The sequence below is a fragment of the Lissotriton vulgaris genome, chromosome 9, assembly GCF_964263255.1.
Source record: "Lissotriton vulgaris chromosome 9, aLisVul1.2, whole genome shotgun sequence".
Classification (NCBI taxonomy): Eukaryota; Metazoa; Chordata; class Amphibia; order Caudata; family Salamandridae; genus Lissotriton; species Lissotriton vulgaris.
This window is the reverse complement of record NC_141697.1, coordinates 1,181,925,422-1,181,951,489: the sequence shown is the minus strand read 5'-3', so window position 1 is coordinate 1,181,951,489 and position 26,068 is coordinate 1,181,925,422. Positions and strand designations below refer to the sequence as shown.

The 26,068-nt window shown below is 46.3% G+C and overlaps 1 protein-coding gene across 1 annotated transcript in view; it reads left to right on the top strand.

Moving 5' to 3' along the window:
* SRGAP3 (SLIT-ROBO Rho GTPase activating protein 3) overlaps positions 1-26,068 on the top strand; it is a 468,362-nt gene that overhangs the window by 357,503 nt on the left and 84,791 nt on the right. The window contains exons 5-9 of the mRNA XM_086939226.1: positions 10,305-10,490; positions 10,735-10,863; positions 16,298-16,519; positions 16,984-17,085; positions 21,425-21,622. Of these exons, the coding sequence (XP_086795352.1) occupies positions 10,305-10,490; positions 10,735-10,863; positions 16,298-16,519; positions 16,984-17,085; positions 21,425-21,622 (837 nt within the window). The remainder of the gene's footprint in view (positions 1-10,304; positions 10,491-10,734; positions 10,864-16,297; positions 16,520-16,983; positions 17,086-21,424; positions 21,623-26,068) is intronic.

The window sequence follows — 26,068 nt, the reverse complement described above, 5'->3', positions numbered from 1 at the left end:
TTCTATCAGACCCTCCTTTTAGCATCATTGGCTAACTCTGGCCACATTTATTTGCCAAAAGGTAGTGCCGGCATATCCATTCTAGGGGCAGAACACATTTTTTTTTCTTTTAGTCTAAAACATCCTCTGAAATAAACATCAACCAACTTGCATCAGCAGGAATTTCAGTAATCATTGAAGTAGCATATTGACCCGACACCTTCTTTTGTGGACGCAAATTCGTAGCACACATTGAGCAGCATGGAGGGAGGCAATATACACAAAGGCAACATGTCAGTATTACGCTCACCACACCAACCAAACCCATCAATATTTCCCAACCCCAGGAGGAGAAGGCACCCCAGAGCCACCCCTGTAAGGACCATGCCCCATTATCCTGATGTAGTTCAGTCGCTAGTCTATGTAATTTCTGTACTGCCAAGTTAACAGTCGGAGCTGAGTCTGGAATACACACACAACAAGACGTCCCGATGACGCGACAGGCCCCTTCCCTATCTGCCAGGATGACGTCAAGCACCATCCTATTTTGAATCGTGAATAATCTCATAGCCTGAATCTCAACGGACATGTTAGTCGCAATGTCAGCTTCAGTAAGGACTACCTTTTCCATTACCCTGGACAGTCGTCGAATGGCCCTACTGTTAAATATCGGACCCCAAAAAGGTAGCAAGCCCTTAGAAAAATCAGTCCATTGCTGGTACGAGGTGTCTGTCTGGTCAACGTCATCTACTTGAAGCTCCCTCCTTTTACGCTGCTCTTGTGGACTGGGAAATCTACGATGAGTTCTGTGGTAATCAGAAGGAGCCACATATACGGGAGGAATCATATAGGCTAAATAACACACCCCACCCCAACCCTCGGGCAACCATAAGTATCCATTATCTCCACACACAAAATAGATGCTTGGGGGTGTAACCAAAGAGGGGCTGAGAGGCAAACGTATCAATGCAGTCACATTACAGGAGCTATTACCAACCTTGATAGGGCCCCTTCCCTCTATACAGAAAAATGGTGAAGGACCCACCACAGCCAAGGGTATCAGGGACTTGACACTGTTATTTCCCTTTGGGGGGTGTCTGTAGGACAGGGAGGAATTCAGTTGCAGGAAGCTTTCCCTAACTTTGTCAGTATCATTTGGTATCAAAAACCGGCCCAACTTTTTCTCACACGTCTCTATGAATGTCTGATCAAAACGTCCGTCAGTATATATCCGTCCAAGGTAAGAGGGAGGCAGAGGGCGTACTCGCATTGTCATTGTCGACCCCCTATTCTGCAGTCGAGGAGTCAGAAAATCTGGCTGCTGAAAATATTTAACAAGACCAATGAGAGTATACCACCCCACACAACTATTCACAGGTGTCAAAGGGAGTGCAAGGAATCTATCTTTCTTGTAGGCAGCAGAAGGGAGGAGCCCACAGACCCAGCAGTCAGTCAAATTGGTGGTGGCATGTGCATGGTGCAAAGTCTTAATAAAAACATTTTCTTTACAACCCTTCCTCAACATTCGTTCACCATAATCCACAGTAATCATGTTATGTTCAGGAACGGCAGTAGGTGTGGGTGCAAAAACATGAACGGGGTAGGCTTTATCCAGGAAAAACAATATACCAAGAGTCACTATAAAAGCTATTAGGACAACAATGATGACCACTATTTTTCCTTTCCGGGAAAGGGCCAACCAGGGGGAATCAGGCACAGGTCTCGGAGGAGCCGCAAAGGGCTGCTCCTCATCAGGGATGGGGCGGCCAAAAGGATACATTCTCAAGAGCGTTCAAAATATATCAAAAATGTAAAAAAAGGAAAAACACTTCTACTAAAAAAATAGCCCCAGACAGTCCGCAAAACCGGCCAGAGGGGTTCTTCAACCCTAAAAAGGGATCTTCTCCCTGTGTCCTTCAAAGCCTCACAGGCAGGCTTTTACCGTCCATACCTTATTCCAACGTCGCTTAACACACAGCAATTGAAAACAGAGGAGCACTTAATCTGGGCCCCGCACCACTCTATAGTCTCATAGAACACAATCTTCGGCTAAACACCAGGGCTCTTACAAGTCCATCCCTACCACTAAATCTTCGTATTCAGAAAGTCCACTAAGCCCTTCTTCCAGTGTTTAGTCCATCACATTTGTCACTCTTATTTATTTTCTTCGGGGCCGCAGATTATAGCGAGTGCTCCCTGGCACTTCGGGATCAATGAACAAAACGGGTGTATCTATGGCAGATGCTGGACTCTCTGATGGCTCTTCACTAGTAGCAACGGGAGTAGCAGAGCTCACTGAATTCTCAATTCCCCTTTGCTCTTCTCCAATCAGTGAAGCATCCGAAAAGGGAACATATCTGGGTATTTGCTCATGTTCCTCGTCAGCAATGCCTTCCTTTACCCATTGATCGTAGGGTAACGGCAGCGGGACTTTCTTCACGTGCGAGGCGTGGGTCCACGCCTTCCTGCCTTCCACACGAAGCGCCGTGCGCGTTGTTAGAAGCACCTGACGCGGCTCCGACCACCTGGGCTCCAGACAGGACTTCCGCTGATATCTTCGGACGACGACCCAGTCCCCTGGGTTGATGGAGTGTCCAGGCCCCTCCGGCAACGGCTTCAGGGTGTCTGCTACCTGCTGATGAATAGAACGAAGATCTTTAGTCAAAGCATACAGATAGTCTGTCAACAAAGGATACGGTATTTCGGAAAAGCACTTAGGCCTGGGCACTCCCCAGATATTGGCCGGGCGGCCGAATATCACTTCATAGGGGGAGATGCCCGTTTTCGAATTCACCGTTACTCTCGTAGAAAGCAAGGCTAAAGGAAGGGCGTCTGGCCAACGGAGACCTGTACTCTCCTGTATTTTGGCCATTTTCAGTTTGAGCGTTCCATTAAACCTCTCCACAAGTCCCGCTGCCTGAGGGTGTAGGGCCGAGAGGAATTTTTGGGAAATCTGTAAGCCTTTACATATTTGCTTGACTAATTCTGTATTAAAGGACGTACCGTTATCACTCCAGATCACCCTAGGTAATCCAAAGCGAGAAAAATACTCCTTTATCAACATTTTTGCAGTAGAAATGGCCGTGCAGTCTTTAGTTGGAAAAGCCTCCACCCACCTGCTAAAGGCACATACAACCACGAGAACGTATTTTAAGTTGTTGACCCTTTCCATTTCAATATAGTCCATCTGAATCACCTCAAAAGGGAAAGAGGGAGGTGCAAAATTTCCAGCTGGGACAGGGGTACCCTTTCCAGGATTGTGCCTCAAACACACCATGCACTGTCGGACCAAGTGAGTCGCCACTTTGGAGATATTCTTATTGCTCCACACTGGATCCAACAGTTTGCATATGCCCTTTGCACTAATATGTGCAGGCCCATGAGCCATCGTCACTACTGGAAGAACATATGCATTTGGAAGTAACCATCGTCTCTTATTGGTCACATCTGTCCAACATTCATCCGCATCCAATCGCCCCTGCCCATCCTTCCATGCTCTCAATTCATCTTCAGTCACCTTTTCTTGTATATTTTTTACACTCTGTACAGTATCTGAAAACATGTTAACATCTGGGACCCATCTAGCTGGTCCTGCCACAAACATCCGTGGTAATTTTGTCCGAGCAGTCTCTTTTGCTGTTTCGTCTGCAAAGGCATTGCCTCGCCCTACGTCATCCACTATTGTCTTGTGTGCGCTACACTTTATCACAGCCAATCTTTTTGGTAACGTCAGTGCCGCTAACAGTCGTAGTATCAGTGGGCCATGTTTTATGCGTTGGCCGTGAGAAGTCAAAAATCCCCGTTCTGCCCAAAGTCGCCCATAATTATGAGCCACGCCAAAGGCGTATTGGCTGTCAGTATAAATGTTCACGTCTAGCCCCTCACTCAATTCACATGCTCTCAGTAAGGCTATTATCTCAGCAGCTTGGGCCGAATTGTAAGGTATCCTAGAGGTCTCCACTACCGTCTGTAATGTCGTTATTGCATATGCTGCTGTCGATGTACCATCTGGCAGTTTGAAACAAGACCCATGCACATACAACTCCCCGTCCGGTTCGTCTAAGGGCTTGTCTGTCAGATCCACCCTTCCCTTAGTCTCTTCTTCTGTCCTAAACAAACAGTCATGTATGTCATCGTCCTTTGTATCTGTGGGGATAGGTAACAATGTGGCAGGATTCAGTGTGGCACACCTTTTGATCGTCACATGAGGTGCAAAGACGGTCATCTCATAACCGGTAAGACGAGCACTAGTTAAATGCTGCGTCTGTGTTCTGTTTAATAAAATGTCTACAGCATGCGGTACCATAACTGTGAGATCTGATCCCAATACGAGCCCTGCCGTGGCTCTCAGACAACTCGGCAGTGCTCTGGCCACATTGTCAAGCATTGCAGAGAAATACGCGCAGGGTCTCTGTTTCCCCCCGAAACACTGAGTTAAAACAGATAACGCGCAACCTTCCGCCTCATGTACGTAAAGAACAAAAGGCTTCTGGTAATCAGGTGTCCCAAGAACAGGCGCAGAACATAAAGCATCTTTTAGTGACTCAAACGCTTCTTGACATGCAGGGGTCCAGGGTAGGGGTTCGCGCACTTCTTTGGTAGTCAGATACAATAGGGGTTTTGTTAGTAACGCATAGTTAGGTATCCACTGGCGACAATACGATGTTATGCCCAGAAACGCGCGCACCTCTCGCTGCGTGTTAGGTACCTTCATGTTAGTGATAGCTTTTATGCGCTCTGGCGTCAATCTCCTCCCCACTTTCGAAAGGAGGTGACCGAGGTAGGTAACCTCCGTTCAACAGTATTGAAACTTTGGAAGGGACACTTTATGCCCCCTTTTTGCCAAATGGTGCAGTAACTTTACAGTAGCATCCCGACAACCCTCCTCGTCGTCTGACGCTATCAGGATATCATCCACGTACTGCAACATGACGTTGCCAGGTGGAAGTTCCAGTTCATCCAATTGCGCCTTCAGAGCCTGACTATATATGCTCGGACTTTCAGTGTACCCCTGGGGAATTCTCTTAAACCTGAAGCTTCGGCCAGCCAATGAGAATCCGAATAGATAACGGCTGTCTTCATGTACAGGAATACTGAAGAAAGCATTTTTCAAATCCAGGACAGAGAAATATTTAGCAGAAGGGGGAATCATCGTCAATATCGTAGTGATGTCCGAGACCACTGGGTATTGTGGCTCCACTACTCTATTGACGTGGCGCAGATCAATCACAAACCTATAGACATCAGGAGTATTATCAGTAGCTTCAGGTGACCGTCTTTTAAGGATAGGTAAAATAGGGCTGTTACATATGTTCGAATCCGTCTCTTCCACTACACCAGACCGAATCAAATCTTGTATTATTTGTAACAGGGCCTTTTCTCCCTCCCTAGGAATCCTGTACTGTGGAACCCGGGGCAATTTCGCTCCCACCTTCACCCTTATTGCCACCGGGGCAATATCCATTTTACCTACATCTGTATCATTGACAGCCCACAAACTGTCGGGAATCCCTTGAAATTCAGGTGGTAAGGGGTCATCTTTAGAAAAACACTGCAATGGGCGAGCGACATTGGGGCCCAACGTAAGGTACACGCCATCCGGGGAACAATAAATGGTGGCGTGCAACCTTTTTAATAAATCTAAGCCCAACAAATTTTCTCCACAATTCGATGTTAATAGGAACGGTGAATCAACAGTGAAAGGACCAATCGTCAACATGAGGGGTTTAGAAATGGGGCTAATCACCGGGGTACCTGCAAAACCCACAGAGATGTTATTCTTGCCAGACAGAGCCGCCCCTGGGACCCGGGAATGAGCCACTGAACTTTTCATTGCACCCGTATCTACTAGAAATTTTTGTTGAGACCCCAATAAGTCTGCTTCGACATAGGGTCCCCTTTGATCAACTTCCACAGGCACCGGTCCCTCGCTCTGTCCTACGCTGTCCTAGTTGTGGGAGAACCCTGTCAGATCGTCCACTGAGTAATCATCATTATAGTACTGACCGCCGCCCCTCTGCAACTGTTGTCTGTCCGCACTGTTGTCAAAGTAATTACCTCCCGGTCTCCCGCCTCCCTCCGACCGTGCAACCTGTCTCCCAAAATCACCACCACCTCTTCCTCGTCCTCTCCCTGGACCGGCATTCGACTGAAGCAGTGGGCAATCCCTCCACCAATGCCCCTCCTGCTTGCACTTCGCACACTGATTCGGTCCCAGTCTTTCCCTACTCTCACCTCTCCCAAAACCGCCACCACGACCCGGCGCCGCACCTCTTCCTCTGCCCCTAGCCACTTGCTGCAACAAAACCCTAGTCTTCAAATCCTTAGCCTTCTTTTCCTGCTTGTCCTTACTCTCATTTTCTCTGTGCTCATAATACTGTGCCATACTGAGGATACCAGAAGGAGAGGACGTTGTCCACGTGCTCTCCGACGCTTGCAATCTCGCTGAAATTTCGGGCAATAAGTTCATGACAAACCTATTGACAAAAAGTTGCAACCCTCCGTCCTGTGACACATCTTGCCCACTAAAATCTATGAACGTTTCTTCAAACCTCGTAAAGAAGTCCGAGACTGCCTCATCCTTTTTCTGCTTACAAGCTGTCAACTTGTCCCAATCTACCTTCTTCGGGGGAATGAGAGAATGCATGTATTTTATTATGCGCCCCGGCAAGGCCAAAATCTCAGCTTTCGGCTTTTCCCCTGGCTTACGTTCCTTATCCCAATCCTGTAACTCCTGCCACGTACCTCCTAACTCTTCCGAATGATCTGTACCTTTTACTTGCCGCCACACATCAACTGGGACCAAAAGCCCAAAAAACAATTCAACATCAGCCAAAGTCATTACAGTGGAAGACGCAGCTTCTGTTAGCTCTTTGTAGTAGGCAGTCGGGTTCTTCCTAGAATCTGGGAGCTGAGCCTTCAATGATAATACCTCACTTCTCTTCCATGGCGTATACACCCATTGCTCCTGGAAATGTGCATCTATCCTGTTCCTGGTGACAGCCTTCGTGACTGGATCTACCATTTCTGGGATCTCGGGATGAAAAATAGGGTGCACTTCACGCATTGGATGTATACCTGGAAAATGGGGCGTACCTGCAGAGGGCAGTTCATTTCTATACTGTAATAGAGCACGTAAACTACGCATCACCTCCTTCACCCCAGTATTCGCTCTGAAGGCTCCACTCTGTATATCTCGTAAAGTCGCCGGAGCCATACCTCCATACCCCTGTTCCCAAAGCGGTATCAATACATTCGACATATGCCACAAAGCGTGCTGTTGCATCAAGGGCTCAAAACCTTTCATTGTGGACCAAATATCTTCAAACGAGTAAATATTATTCCTTGCCCACTGGCATGCCTGATTAGCCACTATACTCTTCTCATCCAAACCAACTGTAGAACGCGTAAGCAACTTCCGTACCTGTGAGAGTAGTCCACTACCTGCGCCTACGCTCGGCGTTAACGCCTCCTGACTAGGGGTGGTACTGGCTGAAACAGTAGGGAGTGCTAAAGAGAATTGGGAGGGTGCAGGTGAAGTGGGCTGGAGTAAAGAAACGAGGGGTGTCGAGGGCGGGGATTGTTGGGGAGCACTGGCTGATGGACCCGGAACCCCACTAATGGAGGCCGGAACTGGCAAGGAGGGGTACAAGGGCTGCGGGGCATAAGGGGGAGGGGGTCGGGTATTCAAAATGTCTTCCATCTCATCGGGGTCATCCTCTCGCACTACATAACTTTTATTTTCTTTCAACCTGCAAAGCCTATCTGCGCGCTCCAAACGCAGCGCGTTCTCATTACCCAATATGCTCTCTCGCTTTCTGTGCCATAGTCTGCGCGGACTTTTTAAAAGCCTCTTTCTCTTCTCTCAACTTACGCTTCCTGGCTTCTTTCTGCCACACTCTTAAGGAATCAAACATGCTTTGACGACTACGCCTAGCAAACAATTTGTCCTGTAAATAATCCAATTTATCTTCATCGAAAGAACCCGTCAAGGGCCATTGTAAATCCACATTGTCAGCGGTGTACCGGTGCCACAAAGTACCAAACAAAATCGGGGTCAATCCATGCTTGACGTACATATCAAAGCTTGGAGTGCCCTCGGGGGGTGCGGGTTGGCTCTCGGACAGTCTAGTATCCGAGGGTCGACAACAGCATCCAAAACATCGTAACTTACTAAGACACGGCATCTCTACCTTGGTGTGAAAGAAACACTTCTCCACAAACTTTGTTACCTTGAGTCGCTAGCTCGAGCTCGTTCATACACACATATAGATATACATTAGGAAATCACACACGCACATATACAGTACCTTCAAACACGTGTTACCAAATGGGACAAGGCCCGTCGACCAAGTCCTGGGGAACCTGGACCCTACCGCAGACCGAACAGTACACTAACTGTTCTGAGGATGGGGAACAAATCCGCTCCCCGTGCAGCACTACGGATCACTGCGCACTTTACCACAGGAGACGCAGGACTCACCTCCACTGAACCGCCACTCTAGGAGTTCAGGGCAAGCACCGGAGTCCACCCGCGATGAGCCACGCCTTCACCACAGTACCACCCGGTCGGATCACTACAAACAATATATCTAGATATTCCCCCAACCTCGTCAAGTCTGTCAGAGCGCCTACTCGCACTCTGAGTTCCCCGGAGCACACTAGCCCCAGGAGCACACCGGCTCCTCAAACCACTGGAGACACCCTAGTCTCCCGGAACACTCCAGTTCCTGAAACAATCACAGGTGGACCACTCACCTTCCGTAGGCGGCACCGACCTCTACCGTTCTCCACCTCCGGCTGCCAGGACCAACACGGTCAGCTTCAAGTTCCGCCTTCTGGACCCCGGCGTAAGATCCAAACCGGGACCTCTCCCGATCAGCAGGGTGGGGCAGCGCTGCGAGAACCAAGCTCGGCATCAGATGGGTACCCGGGCCCACCGTGCCGACCAGCGGGTCCCCGGTCTTCTGCTACCCCTTTACGGGTGAGAAAGATCCTTATCGCGGGGTCCCTATTCGGGCGCCATCTGATAAGCGTGGCTCAAATCCACCCGAGTGACCTACCGCACTCACCTATAGTAACTATATAGAAAGTCAGCCGGACAGTGGAGAAGAATAAACACGAGTCTTTATTAGGCCAAACAACACTCATATGAGAGGGCCCTGTCCGACCTCACTCCTAGGAGTGCGAACGAGAGGACTGACTCTCTGCATCACAGCAATACATTATAATGCAACACAGTTCATTGGGGTACGCCCCTTCTGGAAAATTACTGAAACCCAGACCAGCGAACAATGCCATCATACAGCAGGCATCTGCACCTGCGAAAGATACATCGCTATCTCTACTCAAGGCCATGGAGCAAGGCTTCAGCGTCTCTGGCGCATGAGAACATTACTGATAAAGAGACTTGTTAGTTTCGGCCACAGCAAGCCGAGAAACAAAAACTGCTGTCTTAGTGAAATTCTCTATTCCTGCGGGAGAAGCAGATGAGCGAGTAAGGCTCGCGGACACAGAGGGATACACAAAATGGTGGCACACAGGCTAAGCTAAGGAACTAATATAGTCACACGTGCATTTGAATAATAAAGTAGCAAGCGGAATAATTCAACATAGGTGCATATACGAACTTCATTAGTTAGCCATATGATGCTAACTTACATATATCAATGGGTAGTTGGGGCATCGAAAAGTGAATTCTATCAGCACAGTGGCAGGGAAAACGAGCTGAAAACCACTGTAAGCAGTGGATTTATAGCTAATTTTCGGGACTTTGAACTGCCGAAGTCCATTAAGTGGTGTGAAAACACTCCAGTACATTGGCAATAGCCACAGCAAGCTTTTTTTTTTTGGAGGAGGGGGTTTGTGGATGTGACAGGGGAAAAGGTACCTCTTGGTATAAGACCCTTTCCCGTTCAAGTACCCATCCCTCCTCACACCATGACATTTTTGTTTTGGCTGGCAGGTCTGCAAATGGAGTGTTTCGAAGGACATATGGCATTGACATGTAAGTGGTTTTCCCTTTAAATAGCACACACCTAGCTAGAGAGCAACAAACGACAGTGGCAGGATTGATTCGGGACTGTGACCGTGGGTGATGAGCAGTGGAAGAGAAACTCTTGTTGTTTGGCCCTGAAGCCAGCGGAGCAAAGAAGTTTATTATTAGTGGGTAACAGACTGTCTTCCACAGCTGCATCGGCCTGGAAGAGGAGCCCTTATATCAGGAACACCCACATTTTCCTATATCCTTGATTTTCCTGATGCGAGAGTGTTGAAGTCACTTGTTTCCTCTGTGGCTCCTCACTGGTCCATCCTTGTCTCCTCAGGTCATGAAGACATACCACATGTACCACGCGGAGAGCATCAGCGCTGAGAGCAAGCTGAAGGACGCGGAGAAACAGGAGGAGAAGCAGTTTAGCAAGTCGGGCGACATCAACGTGAACCTCCTACGGCACGATGACCGACCGCAGCGACGTAGCTCCGTCAAGAAGATTGAGAAGATGAAAGAGAAGGTACGTTCCTTGTGCACCCACACCACCACAGCTTTCAAGGTAGAGGGGTAATGCAAAATGGTGGCAGCACCCTGCAAAAAGCTCCCCTAAGATTATGCCAGCTCGCAGAAAAACTAGTACTCAGGCTTAATTGAGGGACCTCTGAAGAGCAGGGCACACTGCACTGGAGGAGCTGCAGACCTATGGTATTACTTAGGTTGGCGTTGAGTCAGTATCATGGTGCCAGCTTGTTTCTCTTTTCCAGCGGCAAGCCAAATACTCTGAAAACAAGCTGAAGTGCACCAAAGCGCGCAACGACTACCTGCTGAACCTGGCGGCCACCAATGCAGCTGTCGGCAAATACTACATCCACGATGTCTCCGACCTGATTGACGTAAGTGACCTATGCACACCTAGACTGGACCACCTGTTGGGTTTGTGAGTGGTGATTGTCATGTTGATGTTTTGTGGCTTCGCTTCTGTCAGCCTTGGGCTACTTCAAAGGGCTATAAAGGTACATGGGACAGAGGGTTCTTAGTGAGGGAGGAAGCAAGAGAAAAAGAGGAAAGAATACAGGGAGTTTGAATTTGGGCAAGGGGAAAATGGAGCATGCTGCACTAGAGCAAATTCCAACGACTACGGGATTTCATCCTATAATAAACATTTATATAGGGCTGTTCAACATAAGCCCAGCAGGACGGGGTCCATGTAAGATTTTATGATAACCAGTGGCTATTTACATGAGTTCCATTCAGATCCATTGTTTGTAAATCTATCTTAATGGGGTATCTAACAATCTTACATGTATCCTTGACTCCTATGTTGGTTTCACATGAATTGCCTGGCTCGGGACACTGAATTGTTAATTGTTACTTGAATAGTAGTTTAACTGTTCTTTGATTCAGTAGGGACATGCTATCAACAGTGCAGGATTAATGGCTGACATGGTCTTTCCTGGGATGGAATTTATTGTCAAATTCAAATTTCATGATGCATATTCCTCGGTCAGATCTTTCGCACAAGAAACATTGAAAATGAAATATTTTGTTTAAAATGTATTGTTAAAAGGGGTAAAAGAGGATTAGGAGAGGGCTGTGCAGGGAGAGTTGTGCATTCATGCTGCCGTGTGCGACAGGGTGACAGCAAATTGTCAGGAAGGGGTTTGAGAAAGACAAAGGTGTTGGTTAGGTTGACTGGGTAGGCGCTTCCCCTATAAGGTTTAGGTTTTTCTTTAGCAGTTTGGGCCTCCCAGGCAGGCCCTTGATGCTTATGCTTTGCCTTCAAACATGGCAACTGTTTTGTCTATTTAATTATGTATCAAAACATGTGCAGTTTCTAGCAGGGAGTGCAGGGGAAAGGGAGGTCTTTCTTCGTGATGCCCTCACACACCCCGAGGGATGTCATGCTTCATCATTTGGCCACGCTCCTCGTAGGGCTGGTGCTGCAATGCCCGACGGGCTCCAATAAACGGCTCATTGGCAGAGATCTTTTGAAGAAGCCGTAGGGTGCATGTGGGTGTGAGGGCTGGGTAGTGCACAAGTGGGTGTGTTTAAAGTAAGTATGGAGCAGTCCTATGTTCCTAAAGGGCTATCGCGGTGTAGTGGGTCAACATGTTTCGTGCCCGTTCTGCCCCTAGCGGGTCAGGTGGCACTTCATCAGGACCAAAAAGTGAGTGGTGCACTACCATAGGTCTGGTTCCCTATATGTGGTATGATATCCAGACGTGGTAGAGTGATACCCTAGTAGACTTATACTGGGGTAGTATAGACCCCCAGTATAGGAGCCTACAGCTTTACGGGGAAGGCAGAGCAAGTCAGTGCTCTGAGGGGAAGGGTGGCAGTCAACTAGCAAGAATCCTTGAATTTAGAGCTAGTGTGCAGGACCTGTTTAAATACAGCCCCCGGACCCTCCTTTTCTTTGATATCGTCTATTTAATTAGCATATTTAACACTTTTTTTAAAGTCAGATGTTTAGTGTGCAAACATTCTGAGAGCTATTTAAAAGTCAAATTCTAAATGTGCGCCAACGACACGTTTTCTCACTGGATTGTGGAGAAACGTCCATAACATGAGCTGAGAAGCAGCCATGTCACAATGCGGGCAATGCCTTAGTGTCAGTAGGAAAAACAACACAATTATCGCACCATAGGTACCCCTTTGAATGTCAGCTGTAAGTGTGTATTTAAATGTTCAGCACAGCTGCTGAGCTGTAAACCATTTTAAATAGTGTGTTCATTCTACTTGCAACCATTGAGTTGGGTTACATAAACAGCTGCTATTTTAGCACCAAGATACCCTTCAGGGTGAAATGCACTTTACAAATACACCTTTAACTGAAAAGCTAAGAGGGGTTTGATGTTGTGGTTGTGCGAGCAATTGCCAGCCTTGTAAAGGTGGTACAAAAGGGGGTGGTGTACCACTTTTGGCCGCCGAAAAGAACTTAAAACCTGGCTATTCGACACAAATTGAACCCCCCCTTCCCCAAGCGCCTTGAGACCCTCTGGGTGAGTAGTGCGCTATATAAATCCCTGAACTTGAACTTGAACTTGGCAGGGTATGCTCAGACGTGAGTCCCTTGCTCACTTTGCCACTGGATTCAAGCAAGCCGGGCTGAAGACGGCTGGAATGCCAGAAACCGGTCCTCGGAAGCTTGTTTCCGGTCCAGGGGAGACATGGCTTGGCAGTTCGGGCTGGACTGTTCCCATGAGGCACAGGGTCAGACTGATTTGCATATAGCCATGTCTGAACTGGGGTGGCAGAGTGGGCCAAAGAACGGTGATGGATTAAACCCAGATCTTATGACTGGGTGTGAGTGTTTGATTGATTCATATGCTCCGTCCATCACCACCCCCTTTTGTACCAACCTTGTAAAGGTGGCATTTTCTGCTTAAAAGGTATTTTTGCAAACTACATATAAGAATGCATTGAAATTACAGCAAATAAGAATTAAAAGTAAATAAAAACAATAGCCACATTGGGTTTTTATTTGATATGCTCTAAAGCTGGCGTTCAATAAAAGTGTAATTGTGTCATAAGCATCTCCATTTCCAAGGAAGGAAGAGACATCCTGCCACTCTTCATAGCATTCCCTGGTCAGAGCTTTCCCTGCCATTTCCACCCGGCAGTGAGCACCCACGCACCTTACCTCCTTGGAAGGGAAGAGGTCCCATAGGCCAAGGGTATCCTTTCTCCACAGGAGATGAAAACAAATATGCCTCTGGCATTAGGGTCGTTTTAGACAGACAGGATAAGCAATTTCAGTGAGGCTCTGGTGTACCATTTTGAATATCTGTAGCACCCAGAACTCTGGAGTACCTTATGCCAATAAGTGGTGAGCTAATGCTGCAAGTAAGGTCATGTTACAGTGCATAGAGGGCGTGGGAACTTTAGTGTGCTTTGTTAGATGGTCTTGCAAGTCACAACTGAGGGATCCCTATAAGAAATGCTGAAAAGCACTTTCCTGTCACTAAACTGCTTGGGAATAAGAAGAGACAAAAAAGACTTCCTGCTGTCAGTAGGATTTCCCCTCACTGGAGAAGGACTAAGGAGCAGTGATTACTGCTTTGTGAAACAGTGGACCCGAAAGGCTTCCTTTAGGGCCAGGGAAGCTAGCCTCTTGTCCTACAGAGGAAGGTGGGTCTCTGACTTGAACTGAAGAGGCCTGCCTGCTGTGGGACCACTTATTCCATAAAGTATGGAAAATCCACCATTTCAAGATTGTCATGTTGTTCTTCATGCTCTGATTAAATCCTCAACCTCTCCCTTCTCCACTGTCCATGCACTGCGACTCATTAACATGTTGATGCCACATCTCAAGCTGTTAATAGCGAATATACCCGCAATGGAAGCACTCCCATGTAATGGCGGACCCAGAGCCTTCAAGAGGATCGTGGCTGCCATGCAAACCCAGGTGAGGTGCACACCTCTGCCCATCACTAGTGCCATGATGAGTCCCAGCAACAAGGCAATGTTGATCCGCATCCAGCGTGGGCTTCTCATGGAGCTTCTGGTGTAGGATGGGCGGTAACCTGTCGCTCAGCTTTGGTTGTACATCCGATTTGATGGCTTCCAACTGGTAAACCAGAACCTTGCAGGCTTGTGTGAGTAGCCCCAGCAGGTGAGTTCTACAATATTATAAATACACATAGCATAACATAACGTCCCAGCTCCTTCTGGGCAGCTATAATTGATGGAGCATGCCCTCAATTTTTCGGTGGTGTGCCCGTTGGGTGGCATCCTTGAACGTAACCGCTGATAGAAGCTCCTCACCTTGGGTCGTCGTTTGGAGTTTGCAGCACAGAGGTGGTTGCCGTGCGACAAGCTGCTATATGTGGTTGCAAGGAGGTGGGCGAGCACAGTAGCCAAATGGTGCACTAGGTGTCCGAGTCGCAGGATTGTCCTTGGAGAAGAACAACTGCGGATTACACTTTGTATTGTAATTGCATTTATATAGCGCATACTATCCCTGACGAGGTATTGAAGTGCTTTTTATTTTGTAGTTATCAGTGCTATGTTTGGATTTTCACAAACAACGCCCACATCCCAGTATTGGGTTATGGCTGTAATTGGCTTAGGTGTCGGTATGGTTCAGTGAACTCAAGTTGTCACAAGCGGCGCTTGAAATGGAGAAAAAATACACCCTGGGAGATCCCACAAATTGGGTTAGGATGTTGTCGTAGAAAGGGGATGGAATCACAAGAAGTGAAGCCATGAGCAGCCATGTCAATTGCTGTCAACCTATGCATTATTTTTTTACAAACTGTGACCCCAAGGAAAATGTGACAGTAAAGCTGTTAAGGTTCAGTTAATTGGTCCTTCCCTTTAAGACAACGTGTGGGTAAGGAACCAGCTGTAGAGATCTATGTCTAGCCAATATGTTCCCTAAACTCACCCTGAACTAACTGAGAGGGTTTGATGTCTCTGCTGCAGAGCCCTGCATGTAACCTGTAGCATACAGGTTTCTATTTTAAGTATGATAGCTCAGTGGACTAAAGGTTTTGTTGTAGAGCTCCGTGTGTAACCTACAGGTCGCAATTTACAATCCAAGTAAAATCGTTTAGTACGTTACGTACCCACTTCAAATAGCTGCCTTTAACCTACTCGTAAGTCTATTATTTATATTATGTTGGTAATGGTTAGGGGTGGACAGGAACTCTGGGTCCCTGGGTGCCTGCTTATAGCGGCGAGTAGTTGGCCAGTTCACCACTAGTGCTGAAGTAGGCATGCCCTAGGCCGCCTGATGGTTTCAAGAAGAGCCTCGTTAAAGGGGAGCAATGGTTTCAAGGATGCTTCACTCCCAAGCACCTCAAGCAGACCTGGTGGAGGTCTGTCATGGACATCTGTCCATGACAGGAGATACAGGGGTTATACCCTAACTTTTTAGGAGCACTGCAAATGGGATGGGATTTTGAATAAAAAGCTCACTAAGACAGCTCTAGCTATGCATTGAAAGTCATTGAAAAAAGTGAGCTGATGTCAGGGCACAGGGGTGATCTTATATGGCTCCGGTTACGTCACATCCGCAGCACGTTCCAGCAGAGGACAGATATTGTAAAATTTTCAGATCCAGCCTGGTGCCTTGGGATATTAAAAAAGTGAAACATCTGCAGGTAAATAGAGTATTCACATGGAAGCTCGTTTTTGAAGGTAAGTAACTTTTTCTTAGTCCCAGGGTTGGACTGTGAGGGCACGGTCATATATTCTTCAAAGCTAGCTTCAACTTTTGGGCTAGCTTCTAGCTAAACATGAGGTCATTACAGTTCTCTGTAAAGTTGATCTGGCTGGCACAGTGTCACGTTATATGATAAGTTCTTATTTTCTTCTCCGCAGTGCTGTGATCTGGGATTCCATGCCAGCCTGGCTCGAACCTTCAGGACGTACCTCTCTGCTGAATATAATCTCGAGACCTCGCGCCACGAAGGTCTGGACATCATAGAGAATGCTGTGGACAACCTAGACGCCCGAAGTGACAAGCACAAAGTCATGGACTTATGCAACCAGGTCTTCTGCCCGCCTCTCAAGTTTGAGTACCAGCCCCACATGGGGGACGAGGTACAGTGTTCATTTTCATCACCTGTCTACTAACATTGTCCTGCTGCTGCTTTAATCCCCTGTCTTGTGCTCTAATGATGCTGCTTTGTGTGATGCAAAGCCTGGCAGAGGTCAGAGCGCGCTGTCTACCATAGGATTTGTACAGGAAGCATACCCTTCCAGTACAGACACCCAATGCTAGAAACATTTCAGAAGGATCCCACGCATTGGATGTGTCCTGTGATGTTAACGCATGTTTCAAGGAAGCGTAAAATGTTGACGTTCTATTTGACGCAAGCCTTGGCAGGCCATCTTAGTAGATCTGGATTTGCACCTTTCCCTGCAAACCTTTTGCAATTGAAAGGAAATATGAACGTGTGGCGTGTCGCTGTTTGTCAGAGCAAAGCCTTAGTAAATCTAAGCCTCTCTGACAAAGGGCAGCTCAGATATTGAGAGTAAGTTGCTACGGTTTGTTCCTTTCTTAGGTGTGCCAAGTGAGTGCCCAGCAGCCCGTCCAGACCGAGCTGCTCATGCGCTACCACCAGCTGCAGTCCAGGCTGACCACCCTGAAGATCGAGAACGAAGAGGTGAGCACATCCCAACGTCCCTGTGACAAGCACCTTCTTGTTAATATGATGGTTAAGGGGGTGTAGGTGGAAAGAAGTGGATGAGGACACAGGTATTCCCAGGCACAGCAAAGGCCATGCCGGTCAGTGTCTAATATGAATGGCATGAATATATTGTAAAAAGGGGCATCTCTGTAGGCGGGAATCTGTTCCGTCTCCCCTACTGTGTGTTTCATGCTCTGATACAGCTTCCATGTTCACAGTGCGCTGCTAATGACCATGCCGGGATATCGTCCTGGGTCAGGTGTGTGCTATACAACAGCGCTTATTTGTAAAAGAATAATCGCCGGGTCCCTCATTAGGAGGCTGCTGCAGCTTGCACCTTCCATTGCCCTTGCCATCGCTGCTAGTGATAGAACAAACACACCTACTAACCATCACCAACACTCCTACAAGTGTGAGAATTCAGACTATTACAGGTCCCCAAAGCTGTACGAATGGCATGGGAGGCAGGCTTTATCATTTTAAACGTACGATGAATTGATAAACAGATGTTATTGTACTAAAAAATTACATGAGATAAACAGCGCCATCATGTGGCAGGCTGTTATAAGTGCCAATGCCGAGCACCGGAAACCAACGGCTCAAATTAAGCACTGCTATACAAACACACATAACATCAGCTCTGTCTTGCTCCTCTTTTCAGGAAAACAACCTGACACTGCCCCAACTAATCTATTTAAGGGCCCACTGCCTGCAGGGCTTGAGAGCAGTGAAGCCAGGGACGTACCTACCACTCCACTGACCCTCCTTGCGTTACACTGGCCCGACGTGGACTTCCACATAAACTACTCCTGTCTTAAACTTGACCTCCGTGGCGTGCCACATGGTCTGGCGGCACTTCTACCTGCACTACCTTGTGTGCAAGCCACCCAAGTATCAGCATTCCTCTTAGCAGCCACCCAGATCTAAGGAATCTACCCTATTCAAAGTATTCCACCCATGCCCCTAAGACCCCCACACCAGACAACCCTTGGTGCCAGGAGAGAGTAAGAACTCTAGTGCCCCACTTTACAAAACCCACTAACAGCCGGCTTGGTAGTTGGATCCTGTGCTGTGACTGGCATCTAACAATGCAACCTGTTGAGTGTTTGAGTATCATGAAAACACTTATAGCCCTTCTAAGGTGCACACTGGTAAAGCCTCTGCCACCCCCTTAGCCCTCGTGCCACCCCCTTAGAGCATGCAGGCTGGACACACACATGCGCACACACACCCACTTGCACGCCATCTTGTTTCCACTTCAGCGCTAGAGCTGCAGATGGCAATAAACACATAAACAGTGTTGCCAGATTGGGCTAGATCACGCACAATTGGGCTATATTTTTCCGTTATGCAGTAAAATTTTGGTACATATACAGCGCTCCAGCAAAGTAGTATGTTAAAGCGCTTTATTAGACTAATATTTACTTGGCAGCCTGCTGCAACATCAATTCCAATGCATTCACCGCCTGATTGATGCTGTCCCTGCCCCTCCTTCCTTAAAGTAGCAATATTGGGCTACTTTGGGCTACTTTTTGGTTGGCTTTGGGCTAGAGAATGGTTAAAAAATCTAGCAACACTGCGCATAAAGCTTCCTGTCAGCACAGGATGAGGTGTGGCACCGATTTAAGACAGGATCCTGGCTAGAATCTGCATTCGGCAGCCCCCTGCACACCGGAGAGGAGCCCCGGTCCACATACTACAGGTTTTCAGAGTTATAACAGGCGCAGAAGGTAAACTAGATCTTCATTTTGTGCCAATGAATAGAATACTCATGGATGTGTGATTTGCCAGTGTTGTTTACAGTTACATTCTAGAGGTAGGACTATCACACCAGCAAACTCAATCTGTAGCTGCTACAGGGCTTCCTCGAAGTGGCTGATCATGTTATTAACGCCTGGCTAAGAAAATATAAACCTCGCCGATGCAGAACATCTACAGCAACCATAAATGTAAACACTCCCAGATGTGTCCCACCTCCAGTAGTAGCTGTAAACATTCACAGATGTGTTACACAATAATCAATGTAAAAATCCAAGATGTTGCCCCTACAACAGTAGATGGGAATATTCCCAGGTATTACACCAAATGTAATAATAAAGAACAAATCTCAGATACCTTCCATTTGCAGCAGTAGATGTGACCATTCCCAGATGTGTTACACCTACACCAAGAATACATACAAACTCTCCCAGATGTGTTACACATACAATAGATCTGAACATTCACAGATATGTTACACCGACTGCTATAATCTATGTAACATTCCCAGATGTGTTACACCTACACCAAAAATATAAACGTTCCCAGATGTGTTACACCTACAGCAATAGATGTAAACATTCACAGGTGTGTTACACCGACTGCTATCATGAGTGTAAACATTCCCAGGTGTGTTACACCTACTACAGTTGATCTAAATATTCACAGATGTGTTACACGCACACCAAGAATAAATATAAACTCTCCCGGATGTGTTCCATCTACAGCAATATATCTAAACATTCACAAATATGTTACACCGACTGCACTAATCAATGTAAACATTGCCAGATACCTACACCAATAATAAATATAAACTCTCCCAGTTGTGTTCTACCTACAGTAATAGATGTAAACATTCACAGATGTTACACCATCTGCAATAATCATTGTAAACAGTCCCAGATGAATTACGTCTATAGCAACAATACATGTGCATATCCCCAAAAATGTACTCATTCCCAAAAGTGTTACAGCTACAGCAGTAACTGTAAATACTCCAGATGCGTTACATCTAGAGTATTGATGCAAATATATTCCCAAAGCTACAGCAGCTGCTGCCAACATTCCCAGATGTATTACACCGAGAGAAATAATAAGCGTTAACACTTCTAAATGTGTTAGCCATTGAGTAACTGAGGTAAATATTCCAACAAATATTACACCGATAGCAACGTTAAGCATAAACATTCCCAGTTGTGTTACACCTACAGCAATAATAGAGGTAAACATTTCCAAATGTTACACCTATTGCAATAATTTATGTAAGCATTTCAAGATGTGTTCCACCTACAAAATAGTTTTAAACATGCCCTACACTAGCTCTGTTTCTCCTACAGCAGTAATGAATGTAAACATTCACAGATCCAATACAGCTACAGCAGTAGATGTAAACATTCCCAGATGTGTAATACATGTGCAAATAATTAATGTAAACTTTCACACAGATGTGCTACGTGTACAGCAGTAGATGTAAACATTCCCAGATGTGTTACACTTGTAGCCATACTCATGTAAACATTCCCAGTGGATCGTCTACAGCAGTAGATAGAAACATTCTAAGACATTTCACACCCATAGCAATAGTCACCATTAACATTCCCAGATGTGGTCTGCTTGCCACAGTAGTTGCAAACATTCTCAAATGTGCTGTCCTTATAGCAATACTTAATGTAAATCTGCCTAGATGTGTTATACCTACAGCAGTTATAGATGTAACCTGTACATATATGTACCACCTACAGGAATACTAAATGTGAACGTTCCCAGATGTTTCACCAGCAGCCGTAATCAATGTTACTATTTCCAGATGTTACACCTACTGCAGCAGATTTAAACCATGCCAAGTGTGTTACACCTATAGCAAAAAATATATAAAGATCCCAGATTTGTTACTCCCACAGCAATAGATGTCGACTTTACCAGATGTGATGTATTGCGCCCATAGCAACTGATGTAGTTTCCCAGATGTGTTACACCTATAGGATTAATTAGCGTAAACATTCCTAGTTGTTCTATCTACAGCAGATGTGAACATTCTCAGAAGTGTTAAACTTACAGCAATAGTCAATGCTAACATTCCCAGATGTGTTTCGCCTACAGCAGCAGATTTACACATTCACAAATGTGTTAACTCACAACAATAATTAATGTAAACATTCCTGGATGTTTTACACTTATAGATATAAACATATTTGTGTTTTGCCTTCCACAGTGATAAATGTAAACATTTCCAGATGTGTTGCATCAACAGCAGGAATGAATGTAAACAAATTATCAGATGGCTTACACCCATAATAGTAATAACAATAGCTTGCAGACGTATCACACTACATATGTCTAGGCTTCTAAGCACTGTAAGGACCTATGGACTGGTACTCAGTGACTACTAGAATGATGAAAGGGCGAGTTTATCAGCTAGAATTCGAATTTTTGACCACAGATTAGATACCAGCCCCATGAGGAGGCTCAATGATCTATCCAAGCAGGGCCACCACTTAAACAAAGTTGGTACCCCATCTTTTCTTTAACCAACCCCTCTCCTCCATCTCTGCAGGTGCGCAAAACTCTGGACGCTACAATGCAGACCATGCAGGACATGCTGACCGTGGAGGACTTCGATGTCTCAGATGCCTTCCAGCACAGCCGCTCCACGGAGTCCATCAAGTCTGCGGCCTCTGATACCTACATGAGCAAGATCAACATCGCCAAGCGGAGGGCCAACCAGCAGGAGACCGAGATGTTTTACTTCACGGTAAGAAGTTGTCTAATAAAAAAAGGTGCCTTTGATATTTAAAAAAACGTAAAGACTTAGAAAGCTTTTGAACTGCATGTATCAATTTTCACAATCTTTCTGTGATGATATGAACTTTTTGTGTATAAAACAATAAACTCTCACAGTCCTTCACATATACCTCTGTTACGTCACGGGAAGTCACAGAGAATGGAATTGTGTAGGTTCCAATGCTCACTGCATTTACCTCCACTGAAGAATCAGTTGTGCACAACAAACAGATCAGACTTAAATCTGGATCCCCCATTTACCCAGGTCCTGCCATTTAAAAAAACATTTCTGGTCCTTATGCATAGTACCAGCACTTACCTTATTGTATAATCAGGAATACCTCCTGATTTTGGAAGCAGATTTTAGTGACTTCGTTACTGAAAATACCCACCACTGATCCCAAACGTCCCTACCAACATTCTTGAACTTTATGTTAACTCGAAACTCCTCTGTTTAGAGGCCTTTGACGACTGCAACACAAATCAGTTGGGCCGTCAACTAAGTTTCAGTATGTTTTCTGACCTAGTGATTGTTCTTAAAGAGATCAGACGTTGCTTGGATGCGGGAGAATCTGATGTCCTCTTCTTACTGGATTTATCGCCAGCTTTAGAGCTGGTCTCACTCTCCATTCCTCTTCACAGACATAAGGATGCAAGTCCATGCACTGAAAGGCCACGTTCTATTCTGTTCCACAGACGATCATCCTACCTCATTTTAAATCCATCCCTCTGGTGGACCACATGGCGTCCCTCAGGGATCGGTTTTGTGCCCTACACTTTTTAATCTATATCTTATACCTCGGGCAAACATCACTCTCTTTCAGTTTCATCTACCTTTCGCAAGCAGACAACACATCTTATTGTTAGGCTGGAGCAAGACTTTTCTTCCCTCCAACTCAGAAACAAACATTGCGGAGGTGCTGGCTTTTGGAGACCTTTCAGTTTGCTATTCTTATTGGTAGCTTACCTTTCTTGGCTCTTCACCTGCTCTGACATTTTCTGCAGGAAATCTGGGTATCATTTTTGATACCAACCTAACTTTTCCTAAACAAATCTACAAGACCGTATACGTGTTTCTTTCTCTTTTTTTATTTTTTAAAATGTATTTTTATTGCAGGAATCAGTTCAAGTTACATTCCGGTAGCAGGTGGTAAAACAGTAACACTGGAAGTAAAGAGACCCCATTAAAATATACTCGGTCTACACAGCCTTTCAGCCCACATCCCGGAGGCTGGGCGGCGCTTACGGTGATCCCATGCAGAATGGTCTGGCAGTCACCCAGTATCGGCCAGGAGAATTGTAAAGTCTTCGTCTGCTTTTCTAAATAACTGTAAGAAAACACTCCACCCCCTCCCGCCTCCCGTCTAAACCAACCCCCCCAGAGGACCTAGTGCCAGCCGAATAGTGTATTGGCATCATCTATAGTGTTTTAAGATAACCTTGTGGCCTCTTCTGCCTCTGTCCACCACCCTCCCACCCACCCCGCCATTGGTGCAACATGTATGTGTCAAGAGCTTTCGGTAGGAAACCTATCCTGTCGTTAAGGAGGAACATGGAGATATAAAGTTATTGGGCTGGAATTTGTGCATCCTCATCACTGTCTGATTCGCTGGAAGTGCTGTAATCGCGCAGGGCCTGCACCAATGTTTCCCACTCCTGCGCTGCCTCTAAAGCCTTCTCGTTTTGCTGCCGCCTCGCCAATTGGTACCTCAGGGTGCTCTCCCCCGCTGCCCATTTTAGAAATTCGTTGCGCCATTTAGTGCCCGTCGGACCAACTCGTGCCTTCCAATGCCTAGTTATCTCTCGTTTTGCCAACAGAAGCCCCAGGTCAATGAATTTACTAGAGAGTTTATTTCTGGGAGTATGGGGGAACCAGTGTAGTATTCCAACCGCGGCATAGAACACCAGGTCCCTCCCGGTAACCTCTTTGAGGGTATCCCCTATCAGCAACCAGTATGAGGATAACTCTGGGCAAGACTAAAGCATATGTATAAGAGTAGCCGCAGGCGCCCGGCATCTGGGGCAAACCGCCGTGTCCGAAGCAAAGTACTTCTGAATTTTCTCCGGGGTCAAGTAGGCCCGGTGTAGTATATAAAAGTGGACCAGTTGGAACTGGGCGTGTCGAGTGCCCTTCCAGGCACGACGCATCAGTACGTGTTTCTTTCTCTTGAAGGGCTTACAGAAGACACTACCTCTTGTGCCTAAAGTTTGATGGAAAACCCTAGTCCAAGCTTCCATTCTATCAAGACTGGGTTTCTGTAACTCTATATACCTCTCCCTGCCCTAAAAATACCTATCTAGACTACAGGCAATGCAGAACGCTGTCGCCGGCCTATTCATAGGCCTAAAAGTAATTGTGTCCATCTCCAGCCCTTACAGAAGCTCCATTGGCTCCATGTGGAAACAAGCATTTGCCATGCAATAGGTCTCGTATTAGCGAGAGTTTAAGCTATTAGCATTGTAAATGACAATGCCATTTATTTATCTGTTTTGATAATTAACACATAAATAAAAGGCATTGTCATTTACAATGCCAATAGCTCAAACTCTTGTAAATGCAAGACCTATTGCATTTCAAAGAAGCGGCCATTGTCCCAGGCTGCTTGTAAAGTGAAAGCGCATTGCAGGAAAGCATGTCGTGCCTGCAGTAGATGAAACTCATTAAAGAAAATAGTGCTTACGTACTAAATAAGACATACCGTGAAACAACCAAAGTAAAAGGGGCAGTCCTTTTGGGAGGTTACAAATGAAGACAAGGTGGCACTATGGAGGGACTAACATGCCTATTAACGAATCAGAAGCCAGCATTTACAAAGAACAATGGCTCAAGCCAATGACAATTATGGGCGGAGAGTGGGCAGGGGCTTCAAGTCCATACTCTAATACAGCATGCCTCGCAGAGCAGTGGATGCGTTGCCCAGGCTTGACCTGAAAAGGTGTATTTTCGAAATTGTACCCTTTTGTTTTCGAGCTACTATGCATCAGGGACCTGACTGTATTAAGAGTATCTTTTCCCCATACACAATCGCGCGCACTTAGGTCTGCCTCTGCTCCTCACTGTCATTCCTCGAATAAGAAAAGCAAAGACTGGCAGAAGAGCTTTCTAATTGTTTACTTCCACGCTCTGGACCAAGATGCCCATATCTCTGCATTATAAAACACCTTATTTGCTTTTCAGGAAACACCTGAAAGCATATCTCTTTAGTCTGTACCTTGCTAGTCTGTCTGATGGTGTTTTTGTGATTCAAGTGTAGTACCAGGACACCAAACATGGTAGCAGTGCACGTTATAAAAATCTAAATCAAATAACTCTAACATTCAATCCCAAAATTCGCTTGACTCTTCGACCACATTTGATAATGCAGATTCATGATCATATTGTGCTGCCTGCAGTCAGTAGGAGCAGCGCATGCAAATCGTTTATCTCTTCTTTGACCACAAGGCTCTAGAAACGGAGACTGGGTCAGTACCCATTGTATATCTACTCCCATTTCACAGTTTCCCAAAGGTAAACTCTATGCAGGACTTTTCCCAATAGGTTAGCTTCCTCCCTACTCAAAACAACGTAGAAGCCCAGAATGCATCTGTATATCTATCGATGCAACCATTTACTGCATTTCAAATTAACTAGCTTTATAGTCAGGGAGTGATGATATCCAAGAGACATCAAGATATGGATGGGAGGTGGCTTCCATAAACACATCTGATCGAAGACAGACCTCCAGGCAATGAATGCAAAGGTCTCAATTCAGACAGCTGTCCAGCCTTTATTCATCCCACCTGTCCACACTAAGAGGAAGCCCCGCCTCAAATAAACAAGAAGACCTTTAGGTGTGCTTTGCAATCAGAGCAGCTCTAAAAACACATTAACCTGTTTACAGCGGTGGACATTCTGCCACGGTGCGGGCGTTCTACTGAGTGGGCAGGGCTGTGTTGGCCAGTAGTTGTGTGCAGCACCCGGAAGGTAGTGTTTGTGTCGGCTGTTGGCTGACGCGAGCACGGAATAGGTTAATCAACAGCTGTATGCATTACTTTACAACTCTGTCCGTTAATCCCACTGACAAATCCATTGATTGTCTCCAAAGACACTAGAGCTGTAAGACCTGCAGCCATCTTAATGCCACGGGGACATACTGCACTGCAGCACTCTGACAAGTCAATCATTGCATTGGCTCAGAGGACAAGCCTTCATAGGCCTCATGCATTGGAACCCATCCGCCGAGCCTCGACAGACCTAAAGAATTTACACTGTACACCTAACCAGGAATAAGGGGAGTCACTTTGTCCAGGTCCCAGAAGAAGGCTTGATCTCCCCTGGCAAGAGTGAGTGGAGAATCTCTGTTGCAGGAGTGATACTATCAGGGCTTCATTTCTACAAGAGGTTGCATGTGGTGAGCACCAGTGCACATTTATGGAG